Source organism: Prionailurus bengalensis, chromosome C1 (assembly GCF_016509475.1).
Source record: "Prionailurus bengalensis isolate Pbe53 chromosome C1, Fcat_Pben_1.1_paternal_pri, whole genome shotgun sequence".
Taxonomy (NCBI): Eukaryota; Metazoa; Chordata; class Mammalia; order Carnivora; family Felidae; genus Prionailurus; species Prionailurus bengalensis.
Window position 1 is genome coordinate 93,950,039 of NC_057345.1, and position 12,515 is coordinate 93,962,553.

Below are 12,515 nucleotides of genomic sequence, written 5' to 3' on the forward strand. Positions count from 1 at the left end.
TGTTTTAGAAAGGGTAAGGAGAGCTTGGGCCATAATTCTCAAATTCTCTCAGCTCCAGGTTTGCAGTGCGATTCCCACTCAATTCAGACAGTCCGGCCCAGGGATGGTGTGGGGCTGCTGCTGTTTCATGCCCGGTGTCCCACCTCTCCCCACCTCTCCCCGCCTCCCTGCCTTGGGCCCCCATCAGGCCCAGAAGAAGCTTCAGGGAGGAACATACGAAGCTCAAAGATGCTTTTATTGGGAGGCGGGGGGGGGGGGGGTTGCTGAACGGAGACCTGACCAATCTGGCATTAGTGCTCCAGGCTTAGGAAAGAGATACAATAAATAGGTGGTAACTGGGGGAGAGGGGGGTCCCTCAACACAGCGAGAAGGGGAACCGTTTGTCTCAACCTCCGGGCTTGCTCATCCTCTTTGCTGTGTGAGCTGGGGTGTGGGGTTCACTGCAAACTGGGGACCTCAGAGTGGATTTCTCAGGGCTCCACAAAGAATCAGATCTGCCATCTTGCTCATGAGAGGGTCTTGGTCTTAGAGGTGTTTGGGTTGGTGCCTAATGGCTCATCTGAGGAAAGAAAACAACCGAGGTGAGGCCACTGCCAGGTGAGGGACCCCCAGAGCTCATGCCATCAACCGGCTTGGAGCCTCGAGGCATGCCTGAGCGGGTGGAGTCGAGCCTCTGGGTGAATATGCCCTGCGCCCGGTACCTGCCACACTCAGTTCTAGCCCGGGGCTGGGCCCGCAGGCTTGTCCACCTGGCACTCTCGTTCCCACCCAGGGAGCATCCTGCATTTCCCGCGGGGGTCAGGGCCCCCGGCTGTCCTCACCCCCAGCATCCTTTTAACAGCTTCCAACCGCGCCAGGACTCGTGGGGCCTCCTGTGGACACAGCATCTGAAGCTCCCCAGGTCTCATGTGAAGCAGCTGGTTCCCTCTCAGGAACCTGAGGCTCCTCACCGTGCTGGGAACAAGAACAGCAGAAGCTGCCAGTGGTAGAGCAGAAGGACTCGGGCCCGAGTACTTGGGGCTTGGTATATTTTGGAGTATCGTATGAGGAGCTGTGTGGGCTTGGAGGCTGGGGTTACAGGAGGACTCATGGAGCAGGGTGCCTGGAGGTGAAGGAGTAAGATACCCATGTCGGCTTAAACCAGTGTCAGAACTCCTGGGTTTGAACAGAGAAATGCCCTGGAAGAGAATTTTGTGGTGGGAAGGGGTGGCTGGCGGCTGAGTTTCTTCCTGAGTTCCCTCTGGTCCTGCCGCCTTCCCGGAGGCGGAGGCTCCTCACTCAGTGCTCTAGAAGGGCATGGGCACGCCCGTTCTTCTGCTCTCTTTAACTCAGCAGAGGTAGCACTGCGTGTATATTCTGGGTCTCCAGGCTTCCTTGGTTATTATCTGAGTCCTTTACGAAGGTTCTCCCAACACACCCTGTGGGGCTAGGCACTTACATGGTGGAGAAGTTCTCTGCCTGCAGCCAGGCTGTGACTTCCTCAGGCGTTGAGCTAAGTTGAAGCATTGGAGCCTAGAATCAGGGGAGATGAGATGAGAGGCCATCTCGTCTCATTTCTACCCACAAACCCCATCATCTGGGCCCCTTCTCTTGACTCCTATTGGATCACTCATCCTGTTTCATGGTTTGCTTGTCTGGTGGGGACAAGACTTGATCTCTGCTCTGGCCCCATGATAAACTTGCCACACAGGAAACCTGCGACACTACTGATTAAATCACACCAGGGCTATCTCCTCCGCTTGTCATTGAATCCTTCCTGCCCCCCACCTCCGACTTAGAGCATCTGGATAGTCTAGGTTGGGTAGTACCCGAGAAGGCGGCTGGCTCTGGGACCCCGACTGTTGAGGCTCTAGGATGTTGCTGGGAATGTAGCCACTCTGTCCCTTCTCATTCTTCACCAGCCACCACCGCTTGCTCTGGTCCAGAACCTGCCAAGAATCACCCCTAACTCCTCAGTCACCCGAGCTTCTGTCCACCCCCACACCCCCACAAAGGTTTCTTCCTTCCTGCCCTTCCTCACCCTCCTTCTCCCTATCTAGGCCACCCGCTCCAGCAGCCCCACACCTGGACCACCAACCCCTATGGCTCCCACCAACCACCATCTTCTTTTCTAGGCCTCAAGCCCGTGTCTCACCTCCAGCACCTCTCCCTGGGCCACAGTCAGTTCCTGTGGGTTCCTAGCTTCAAACTCATAGAGAACTTGCATTTTCAGGGCTGGCTTGGCAAGTCTGGGGCTGGAGGGCACGTGGTTGGGGTCCCCGGGCTGAGGGCCATGGTGCTGTATCTCCTCTTGAGCAAAGTAGGTGCTCCCTAACGCGGGGCTTCCCCCCCAACCACATGCAGAGTCAGGATGGCTGGAGAATGGAGCCTCAGGGACTGAGTCCCTGTCCCAGCCCCAGAGACCCAGATATCTCCTGCCTGGAGTCTGGTGGTGACTTTTCGGCTGCCACAGAGGTGTAGTGGCCGGTCAGTGTAAGGTGGGGCTTAGGGTGGGGGCTTCTGCAGGCAGGAGGGGTCTGAAATGTCTCTGATTTCTGAAGACTCTTCCAGGAGTGGACTTTTCTATGTCTGAGCTCTCCTCTGAGCGCTTTATCTCTGAGCTCTGGGAAATCAGAGGCATGTGTGGACAGTATCACGAGAAGGATTGGAGTCTGGGAAGGTAAAAAAACTGCTTTCTCACCCGAGGTAGGGGAGGGATGTGCTGTACACACGCATGCCTGGCTAAAAGAGAGCCCAGACGGTCTCTGAGATGTACAATCCACAGATCCACAGGGTCAGTCCCATCCCTCCCTCCCCAGAATCATACAGCCCTGACTAAGTCCAGGGCATACCGGAGGGAAGTAGAGTCCTGGTATCCTGAGGGGGCCTGTAGGGAAAGAACAGAGAGAGGAGGTGGGGTATCAGACCACAGACCCACTCACACACAAACCTGTCCCATATCCGCTCCCCTGCCTGTCCACCACACAGATCTGGGTACCCACGTGGCCCCGCCTACCACTTAGTTGTCATGTGACCGTGGTTTGGACCGAATGGGCAGAAAGTAGCCAGAGATCAGGGCTTTGAGCAGGACTCTTTGCTAAGCTCCCCTTACCTGGTTGGAGTGTTCTGGAAGCTGCCAACCATCATAGAATGTGGGTTGATAGGGCAGGGGTTCACTGCCTGTCCAGTTGGCCCTGGAGAGAGACAGAGCATGAACGGGGGAGGGGCAGAGAGAGAGGGAGACACAGAATCGGAAACAGGCTCCAGGCTCCGAGCCATCAGCCCAGAGCCTGATGCGGGGCTCGAACTCATGGACCGCGAGATCGTGACCTGGCTGAAGTCCGACGCTTAACCGACTGCGCCACCCAGGTGCCCCTAAAATGGTAAATTTTGTCTAATGCATATTCTACCACAATAAGGTAAATAAGTTACATTGGGCCATAATTCATGTCTTTAGATGGACTGGACAAAAAATTCTTCTAATGAGGCTGAAATGAAAAGAACCCTCCACATTTGGCAAGAGACTCACTAGCACAGCTGGCTCATTTCCTGGTTGACGCCTCTCTCTCTTTCTCAAACCCTCTTCTCTCTTGGTTTTCATGCCTCTGCTCTTTTGTTTCTCCTTTTAACTCCCTGGCATTTCTCTTTGCCTCCTTGACCTCTTTGGCCACCAACACATGGAAGTGTCCCTTCTTCTCTCACGGGCTCTGGCAGGCCTCACTGATTTAAGGGAGCTCCCTGGGCTCCCTCTGGAGCGCTAGTCTCTAGAGGGCTCCAGCTGTCACTTCTGTGCTGACTTAAACCCACAAGCCAGCTGGGACCTCTCTCTTGAGGACCGGGCCACCCTGTGTCTGGTGAATGTTTCACTGACGCCTCTGCTCAGCGTATCCCAGCTGGTTTCACCTCCCGCTCACTCCCCATGGCTCTCTCATTGCCGTGGCCTGATTAGCTCACTGCCCCTCTCACAGTAATACCAGTGTGGGATCTCTCTTTCTCTCTCACCCCCTTGGCCTGTTGGTTGCCAGCCCTTATCGATGTTACATTTGCATCTCTTATGTCAGTAATTCTTAAGTTCTGGCTGGATTGAGACAGTTTCCACTTTGTCCTTGGCAAAAATGAGAAAATATTTTACTTTATTATGTTAATTTTTGAGGTGGTTTTTTTTTTTTTACAAGTTTTTTTTTTTTTTAATGTTTGTTTTTGAGAGAGCGAAAGAGACAGAGAGAGAGCGTGAGTTGGGGAGAGCGGAGAGAGAGGGAGACACAGAATCCAAAGTAGGCGCCAGGCTCTGAGCTGTCAGCACAGAGCCTGACTCGGGGCTCAAACTCACAGACCGTGAGATCATGACCTGAGCTGAAGTCAGATGCTTAACCAACTGAGCCACCCAGGTGCCCCTGAAGTTTTTTTCTAATGTTTATTTTTGAGAGAGTGAGCGTGAGTGGGGCAGGGGGAGGGGCAGAGAGAGAAGGAGACAGAGGATCCAAAGCAGGCTCCAGTGTGGACCCCAACATGAAGCTTGAACCCACGAACCTCGGGATCATGACCTGAGCCAAAGTGGGACACTTAACCGATTGAGCCCAGGCACCCTAAGAAAATATTTTAATAGAAGTTTGCCAGCTCTGCTTTCTTGGGAAGCATTGTTCTTTTCTCCTTCAGTGGTGGGTGACGGTGAGTGGTAGGTTTTGGGTTTTTTTAATTGTTTATAGTCAGTCTAATAAAAAGTTGGGAAATCCATGTTGGGTCCCCCCTGAATTTGTTTTGAGATATTTCTGGTTTGTGACAATGTAGAGCCTGCCATCTCCAGTGTCGTGCCTGATGCCCCCATGCTCCTCACCCCGATTCAGTTCAGGCCTGGTCCTCACTCACCGGCTGGTAGTCCAGGCCACACCCAGACCCTTCCAGAAGTCACTCTCATGTGGGCTTAGGCAGGACTGCAGCAGGTCGATGGCTTTGGGGGTGAGGAGGGGTGAAATCACTCGGGTGGCCAGGCCGGGCTCCGAGCACTGGGCCAGGATCTAGGGGAGAAATGGAAGGTGTCAGGAAGCCCAGGCTCCCCCACGGCTAAGGAGGAGTGGAAGGGCCTGGAATCCCTGGCTTCCCACCCTTGCAGTGCTGCGTAGCCTCAGGACTCCTGCTCTTTCCTGTGTCTCTTGGATCCCTGGTGCCCCAGGCTCCGACCCCAGCCCATCTAGCTTGTTGAGGGGTTCTGCACACAGCCGGGATGGTATCTTGGGACCAATGAGGAGGTTGTATTGTGGTGAGCAAGGTGCAGACCCCACAGCCTCCCTCTGCCCCCCTGCCTTCCACCGTGGCCTCTGCTCCATCTTAATGGAGCCTGTCTCTCTTTATCACCCTATCATCCCCAAACTCACGAAGTGTAGAAGTTGGAAGAGGATGTGCACGAACTCAGGGGCATTCTTCTCCGGCAGCCAGATGGCCAGCTTCCCCTGGGGACACAGGGCGTTATGTGCTACTACCCGTCATCCTTCCCTACCTTTACCAGGACCACAGGGCCCCATAATTGTTCAGAGCTTCGGTTGGGAGCCTGGCACGCTCCAAAGGAGTCCCACGAGGAGGAGGGGGAGGTTCTAAGGGGTGAAGTTAGAGAAGGAAAGGATTTGGGGCATCCACAAGACCAGAGAGGAGGGCGCTGCTGGCATGGGGCAAGGGGAGGGCTGTGGAACTTGTGAGGAGCCACATACCAGGAGGTTGAAGCTGTACTTGACTTTCTGGAAGCACTCAATGTACTGTGCCTGTGTCATCCCTAAAGGGGGTGGGGGAAAGGGTGGTGGGTTGTAGATGATCCCAGGACCACACCCCCCACCCTTCTCCCCCAGCCCTCAGCACTCACCCCACTGATCCTTGCCCTTTTTCTTCCCCAGTCTCTTCTTCTTATGACTGTTCTTTGCCTGGGCCTCCTTCAGCATTCTCACAAACAGCTCGATGTCTCTAAGGATGTGGCTTAGTATCTCCTGGACCCCAAACAACCCATGCCCTTGAATGGGCAGTTGGGCCCATCCTGGAATGCCCAACCCTGCTCCCAACCCCTCCCCACCTCCAACAGGAGCCTGAGGCCCAGTCCAGGGTCCGACCAAACCTCCCTATCCCTCCTCAGCCCTAGGCCTTCCTTGGCCATCCTGGCGCCTGGCCTCCTGGGCGCAGGGGAAGGGTTGATGTCTTCCCTTGGGCCAGGCCCAGAAAGCCTCAGCAAACCCAAGACAATCTATAATTACCTCATCCCTCTCTGGGTTCTCGGGGGATGGGGACTGGCTTGGAGGAGGGAGAGTGAAGGTGCTTGGTTCTCGGGCACTGGAGTGGCGTGGCAGGGACCTTGGAGATGGTGGCATGTCTGCAATGTAAGGGGACCATGGCCCAGAGGCTCTTTGATCTTTGTTCCAAACCTTCCTTTCCATCTGCCCTCATGCCCCAGACTTACTGTGCTCTGGGGTCATCCAGTAGGGCTGTTCTGGAGAGGGCCCCTGCTCCGGAGGGGGTAACTGCTCCTTAGGGAACGGTCTTTCCGGAGAAGGCCCCCTCCATCTGTTTTGGCCTGGGGCTCCAGACTGGGGTCTGGTGAGCACATAATGGGGACACAGTTTTGATGGGGTTCTTGGGACAGAGTCTCTGTTTATATTTCTGCCCCAGGACTGAGGGATTTTACCACCTCTCTCCAGGAGCCCCACCTGCCCTGCTCCCTGGTCTCCATCGGGACTCCACCCTGCCTCATCTGCCTGCCCTCCAGGTCCTCTCGGTCCCATGTCAGTCTCCAGGGACAGTCTTCAGTGTTCCCTGGTCCTGGCCTTAGCCTCTGCCCTATGCCCATTGGCAAGTCCCAGCCTGGTCCCTTCCCAGTTCCAGGCCCAGGTTGGTTGGGCCACAGGCCTCTGGGCTCCCCCAGATGTGAGGCCGGGGCCTGGCCCTCCCAGGCCCAAGTCCTGAGGTCCTGATGGGGGCCGGGGCAGAGACTGCCTACTTTTGCTGTTGGTCGTCCTCCAGGGCCTTCTGCAGGCTGGTCCTCAGTTGCTCTGCCTGGAGGAAGCAGCAGTCAGTCAGGCTATGTATATGTGTGGGGAGTGTCAGGGGGAGAGTGATGGTCAATGGACCCTATACCCACTCTCTCCCCAATCCTACCCCTGGTCACTCACCCCCACTTCCTGGCACTGGAAGAGCAGAGTGCTGGTGCCTGGCAAGCCTGACTCCCGTACTGTGATGGACAGGACGGAGTTGAAGGAGCAAGTGTTGAGCGCCACATCCATGGCCTGGATGCTGTCCAGGCGGTAAGAGTCCAGCTCCTCCTGGGCCGGACAGAGAGTTGGGCTGTGAGGCCCCTGAGAGCCATGGTGGCTCCTGGAAACTCCTAACCTGGGTTGCCTCAGCTCTCCTAGTGGCCTGGGGCAGGTGTGTCATCTTCCCTGACCCTTGTGCCTCTGTCCCCCATCTCCTCCTAGGCCTGGGTGTGTATTGTATATGGGGACAGTTGGCTGCCTTTTGGGGCACGGAAGGGTGACGTCCATGCCTGGTGCCTGCTTTTCTACAATCTATGGTAGCTATGATCCATTGCAGAGGACAGTGGGAGGGCTGACCTTTGTCTCAATGTCCAGCAGCTGGAGCCAGCCATCTCTGACCTGCAGGAACAAGTCCTGACTCCACACCCGGCCCTGAGCATCCACCTCCTGCAGTTTCTTCAGGGCATCCTTGGGCTCTTGGACTTTCTGAGTCCCCAGCTTACATGTCATCAGGTGCTGAGGGGGAAAAGAGGTTTGGAGAGGGGGCTCACAGGTTGTAGTAGGCAGGGGTGGGGTGGTGGAAAGGCAGCAGAGGAGGAAGACATCCCTCCTTGTAAGGGATGTCCCAGGCCATCCCCATATAGAAGCCTTCAAGGGTCAGTGGGAGGGCCAGGTTGGGCTAGGATAGGGCCCCCAAGTCAGGGTCTGATGAGCTGCATGAAAGGGTTTCAGAGTCTGGAGGAAGGACAATCATGACCGTTAACAGTCCAGGCCAGTTGAAGGGGCCGGATGGTGGTAGATATGGTTCCAAAGAGCCAACAAATAAAGTCTGCACTCCTCTGAGTGGAATATAGGACCTTCAGATTCCGTCCCTGCCTTCCTTGGCCCCAGTTGGGAATCCACCGTCGTAGCCTGGTCCTTCTCTTCACTGACCTAGCATTCCTGCCTCTCTGACATTTCTCATGCTGTTCCCTGTACCCAGAATGCTTTTCCCACCTCTGCTAGTCCATCCCTTCCCAGTCGTGCAGGAAGATTAAGAGCCCCCTCCCTGATTCTTGCCCGGCGAGGTCCATAGTCATCTGTCTCCACTCAGAGCCTTGCCCACGGCTGCTCTGATCACGTTTTTGTGGTTATTCTCCTTCCTCGAGGAGACCTCTGCCTTCTCCCATCCAAATGCCACCCCTTGTCCTTGCCCCCAGGCCCTTGTTGGGGGGCAGCTATCTGCCTGATCCCCCTGCCCTGCTCTCTGCCCAGTCCCCAGTGCCTCTCCATGAGTTCACGCTGCCTGCTTGTTCAGGGGTCCCTGACCTCATGAGCAAACGCCTGGCATCCTGGACATGTCTCCTCTTGCTCTCACCTGCCAGGCCTAAATGGAGCCCGTTCCCAGCCCCCACCTCTGTCATGAAGCCCAGGACTCCTGGCCCCAGCCCAGCTGGCTGAGGGAGCCCCACCTCTGCTGCCCTGTGAGCCTCCAGACCACCGCCCCTGTGCCCCTCTCTGCTTGTTCTCCCGGAGAGCCTAAATTTGCCACTGCCCGGGGGCTGTTTCTACCCCAGATACTTCAGCCTGGTCAGGTATATGCTCCTCCCCACCACGTCCTTCCAGCCTGTGCTCTCCCTGCGGTGTTGACAGGCCTTCGGGCAACCAGATCTCACAGCGCCAGTGTTGTCCAGCCAGGCAGGGCCAGAGCCTCCGTGCCAGCCTCCAAGTAGCTTGTTTGTGTCTGCCCTGGGAACTCAAGTCCAGACATTTCTTCTCTGAGACAGTGGGCTGTTCAAGTCCTTGCAGGGACCGCTGTCCTCACATATTTCTGCCTCCAGCCAGGCCAGATCCTGGGCAGAGAGCAGCTCCTCAGGGTTACTCACCTCCACCCTGTGCTGCAGGCAGGTGGGGTCTGTGGAGAGGTTCTGTGAGTACTCCTTCCGGTGCACTGCAGGGGTGCAAAGCAAGGGGATGGAGACACAAGAACAGGGCAGGGGAGACATGCAACTACAGCGGGGAGTCAGCGAGGGGAGGGAGACCCCTGAGGGCAGTGGGTTGGGGCGGGGGGAAGGGGAGAGGGGACCGGTGGGGGAGCTTACGGTAAATGGCTCTGCTGCTCGGCCGGGACATGTTCGATGTCTCCTAGAGTCTACACTGAACCAAAGAGATAGCCATCAGGGCCGGGGAGGAGAGCTACCAGGGCAGAATGGGGTAGGAGGGCTGCTCTTGCAGTTCAACCCTCACCCAGGCCTGAGGCTCGGGCCAGGCTCTGACCCGGGGCCTCCAGGACCAGGCCAGAAACTTCTGGCTCCAGGGGCCTTTCTGGAATCATCTTCAGATATGCCACTCTCTGAGGAGCCCCATCTTGGCTGGGCCCGGGGGCCCCAAGGCAGGCTCCTGGCTCCCCATCATTTGGTCAGTAAGGCTCATTCCTGTGGGCTCAGGAAAGCTGGGTGGACAGGCACCTGGGAACATATCCTGCCTTGGGCCTGGATGTGAAAGATGCCAGGTCCATGGGGCGCACCTAGCTTCTGGAGGAAAAGCATCAGGTGCGGCAGCCTTCCTTGCCAAAGCAAGCCTCTTGTCCAAACCTGGACTAGTTCTGCAAATGTCACTCCTTAAGCTGTGGGCCCACTTAGGAGGGGTGTGTGTGTGTGTGTGTGTGTGTGTGTGTGTGTCTGCATGCACACGTGTAGGCATGTTTATGATGGGGCTTTGTAGGATTTGTCAATGATTTGCATTTCTCTGAATGTCTTATCAAGATTCCTGTCTCTTCACCTTTCTATTAGCTGAACCCTTGGTCCAGGGCCCCTCCCTACCCAGTCCTTTAAATCCAGCTCAAGGATCACCTCCTCAGTGAAGCCCCCCTCAACCACCACACTCTCCCCTGCCCAGAATACCCTCCTGATGCCGCACCGACCTTGTCTGTTTCTCTCTGGCAAAGACAGCCACTCTGGTGGTGAGCCTGGTGCCATGCCCCTTACAAACATCATTTTTTAAATTATTTTTTAAATGTTTATTTATTTTTGTGAGAGAGAGAGAGAGAGAGAGAGAGAAAGTGTGAGCAGGGGAGGAGCAGAGAGAGAGGGAGACACAGAATCTGAAGCAGGCTCCAGGCTCTGAGCTGTCAGTACAGAACCCCATGCGGGACTCAAACTCATGAACCTTGAAATCATGACCTGAGCCGAAGTCGGATGCTCAACCAACTGAGCCAGCCAGGTGCCCCACAAACATCATATTTAATTTCCATCTATCATCGCTTATACTTCTTTGGCTCTGTGTGTTAAGCCCTGTTCTATCGACTTCACTTTCGTCAATTCATTTAATCCTCAGAACAAACTCACCAGGTGGGTACCGTTATTATTCCATTTACCAGATGAAGACTCTGAGGCTCAAGGAGGGTAACAGGCCTGAGGTCACCAGAGAGTCTTTAATGGAGAATGAACAGCCTGTCGCAGCCCTGTCTGGCTGCAAACCCCATGCTTTCATTGTTTGTGTATGCCTCTGTCATTGGGCTGTGACCTGCTGAGGACAGACTGGTCTTGCCACCACTCTCTCTCCAGTGCCTTCCTGGCACAGAGAGGTTCTAGAATACAAATATGTTGAAATGGGATGAAGGTAAAAGCAGGTCATGCGCATGTGTGGGGTGGGGTGGGAGTTAACTGAGCATGTGGGTCAAGGGTGAGTGCTATTTGAATGACACATGTACGCATCATGGACGGGGTATTAAGTTTGTGGATGCCAGGTATCTACATGGTGTGCCTGCGCAGAAACCCTGAAATATCCCGGGCAAAGTGCAAGAGAGCGGCCCACACCCGTTTATGAGGACTCTTATGAAAATAGCAGAGGATTTGATAAGATGACTCAAGTGATGGGGAAATCAGTTGCTAAGAAACAATTGAAGGATTGTGGAGAAGGCGGCTGGCTCTGTGTTCCTTGTTTGGGAGCACCTCATCCCCCTCCAAGGGTAAGGGGTGCTAGAAGCCCGCTCCTCCTCCTAAGTCTACCCCACCTCCTTACTCCCCCCCACCTAGAATACTTCCTGCTTCTAGATCCAGAAGTGAAAGAAGAGAGAATGAGCTTGGCCATGGTTGGCGGCTGCCCTGCTCCCCTCCCCCCATGCCAGGATAGTCCCTCTGGGTCCCTGTGGGCAGGTCCAGAGAACCATCTGAAGCTCCAAGATCCCAGACCACAGGAGATGGGAGCCAACTGGCTTTGACCCATAGGACTATGGCAGCCTAGTTTTCCCTATGTATCCCCTGAATTTAGGGGCTGAGAGCGGGGAAGGGGTGTCTACATCACAGAAGTCACAGAGGAGGAGCCCAGAGATGCTTCTGGAGCCCTGGCTCCCCCTGCTCTGCTTCCTAGCCAGCTAGCGGGCAGCTGAGTCCCAGCCCTTTTTTGGGCTTGCTCTTCGGGGCTGCATCTGGGAATGGGCTGGAGACCTTGGCCCTGGGAAGACCCTAAGTTGTTCCCACCTCCCTGGGATCCCCTGCAGCTGGGCAGACCCCTGGTCTTCCTGAAGGCCAGACCCTTACCTGTGTTCCAGTGAGGCTTGTCCCCCTGGGGGGGGCTGGTGTCTGAGCTGACGTTCCGGTGCTGGTGACGGGAGGGCAGTGGCTTCTCTGCTTTCGGCCACAGACAGAGGCCCTGTGACCAGGCGGGCCCTGGGTGAGCAGGCGGGCCTTATGATGATGAGGCCATCAGGCAGCCACACCTGTGCTCTTTGGACTCTGGTGGATGTAGAGGCTTCCTAGGCCACCACCCACTCAGCATGGAAGCCTGGACCTGTGGCTGTGCCAAACTTAGTCAGAGACCCCTGCTTCCCAGCTTCCTTCTCTGCTTGCCCCTGGTGTTAGGGGGTGGCCTCCTCTTCCCTCCGCCTTTTGGGTACCTCCTCTGAGGCCCCAGGTCGGCATCAGGCACTAAGACGGGGACCAGAAGGAGAGGGCACCCTTGGCCCGGGGGGTTCTGGCTTCTGTGGTCAGGGGACAGGCGGCTGGACATGGACCCCAGGCGCCAGAGAAGCTGTGGACTGGCACGTATGTGCGCGTGTGCTGCCCGTGTGGATACATGATCACGTGTGCCCAGGTGGTGTCTGTGAGCAAGACATGGATCTTGTAAGAGCAGTTGAGGACCAGGGACTGGAGCCACTGTGCCTATTACATAGAGAGCTGAGGCTTTTCCTGGCCAAATCACCTCATTCTGTCCTTTCTTCTGTCTCCTCCCACCCAGCAGGGAGTCCTCTCACCCCGAGTTCTTCTTCTTCTTCCCCTCACTTTCCTTCCCTGCCCGGCCTCATACCCTCAGACCTCTCTCTGGTCCATA

General features: G+C 55.9%; 1 protein-coding gene across 1 annotated transcript; it reads right to left on the bottom strand.

Annotated features, from left to right (window-relative positions):
* Positions 1 to 216: 216 nt before the first annotated feature.
* On the bottom strand, positions 217 to 11,854 carry EPS8L3 (EPS8 like 3). The gene is made up of 19 exons (XM_043575793.1): positions 11,726 to 11,854; positions 9,287 to 9,341; positions 9,071 to 9,135; positions 7,563 to 7,721; positions 7,125 to 7,274; positions 6,953 to 7,008; positions 6,416 to 6,549; positions 6,213 to 6,328; positions 5,831 to 5,951; positions 5,682 to 5,743; positions 5,352 to 5,426; positions 4,846 to 4,994; positions 3,092 to 3,173; positions 2,832 to 2,866; positions 2,135 to 2,321; positions 1,809 to 1,928; positions 1,439 to 1,512; positions 822 to 954; positions 217 to 559 (listed from the first exon to the last, which is right to left on the bottom strand). Exons 2-19 carry the CDS (start codon positions 9,315 to 9,317, stop codon positions 548 to 550), a joined length of 1,761 nt encoding a protein of 586 aa, XP_043431728.1. The 5' UTR covers positions 9,318 to 9,341; positions 11,726 to 11,854; the 3' UTR covers positions 217 to 547.
* Between the last annotated feature and the right edge of the window lie 661 nt (positions 11,855 to 12,515).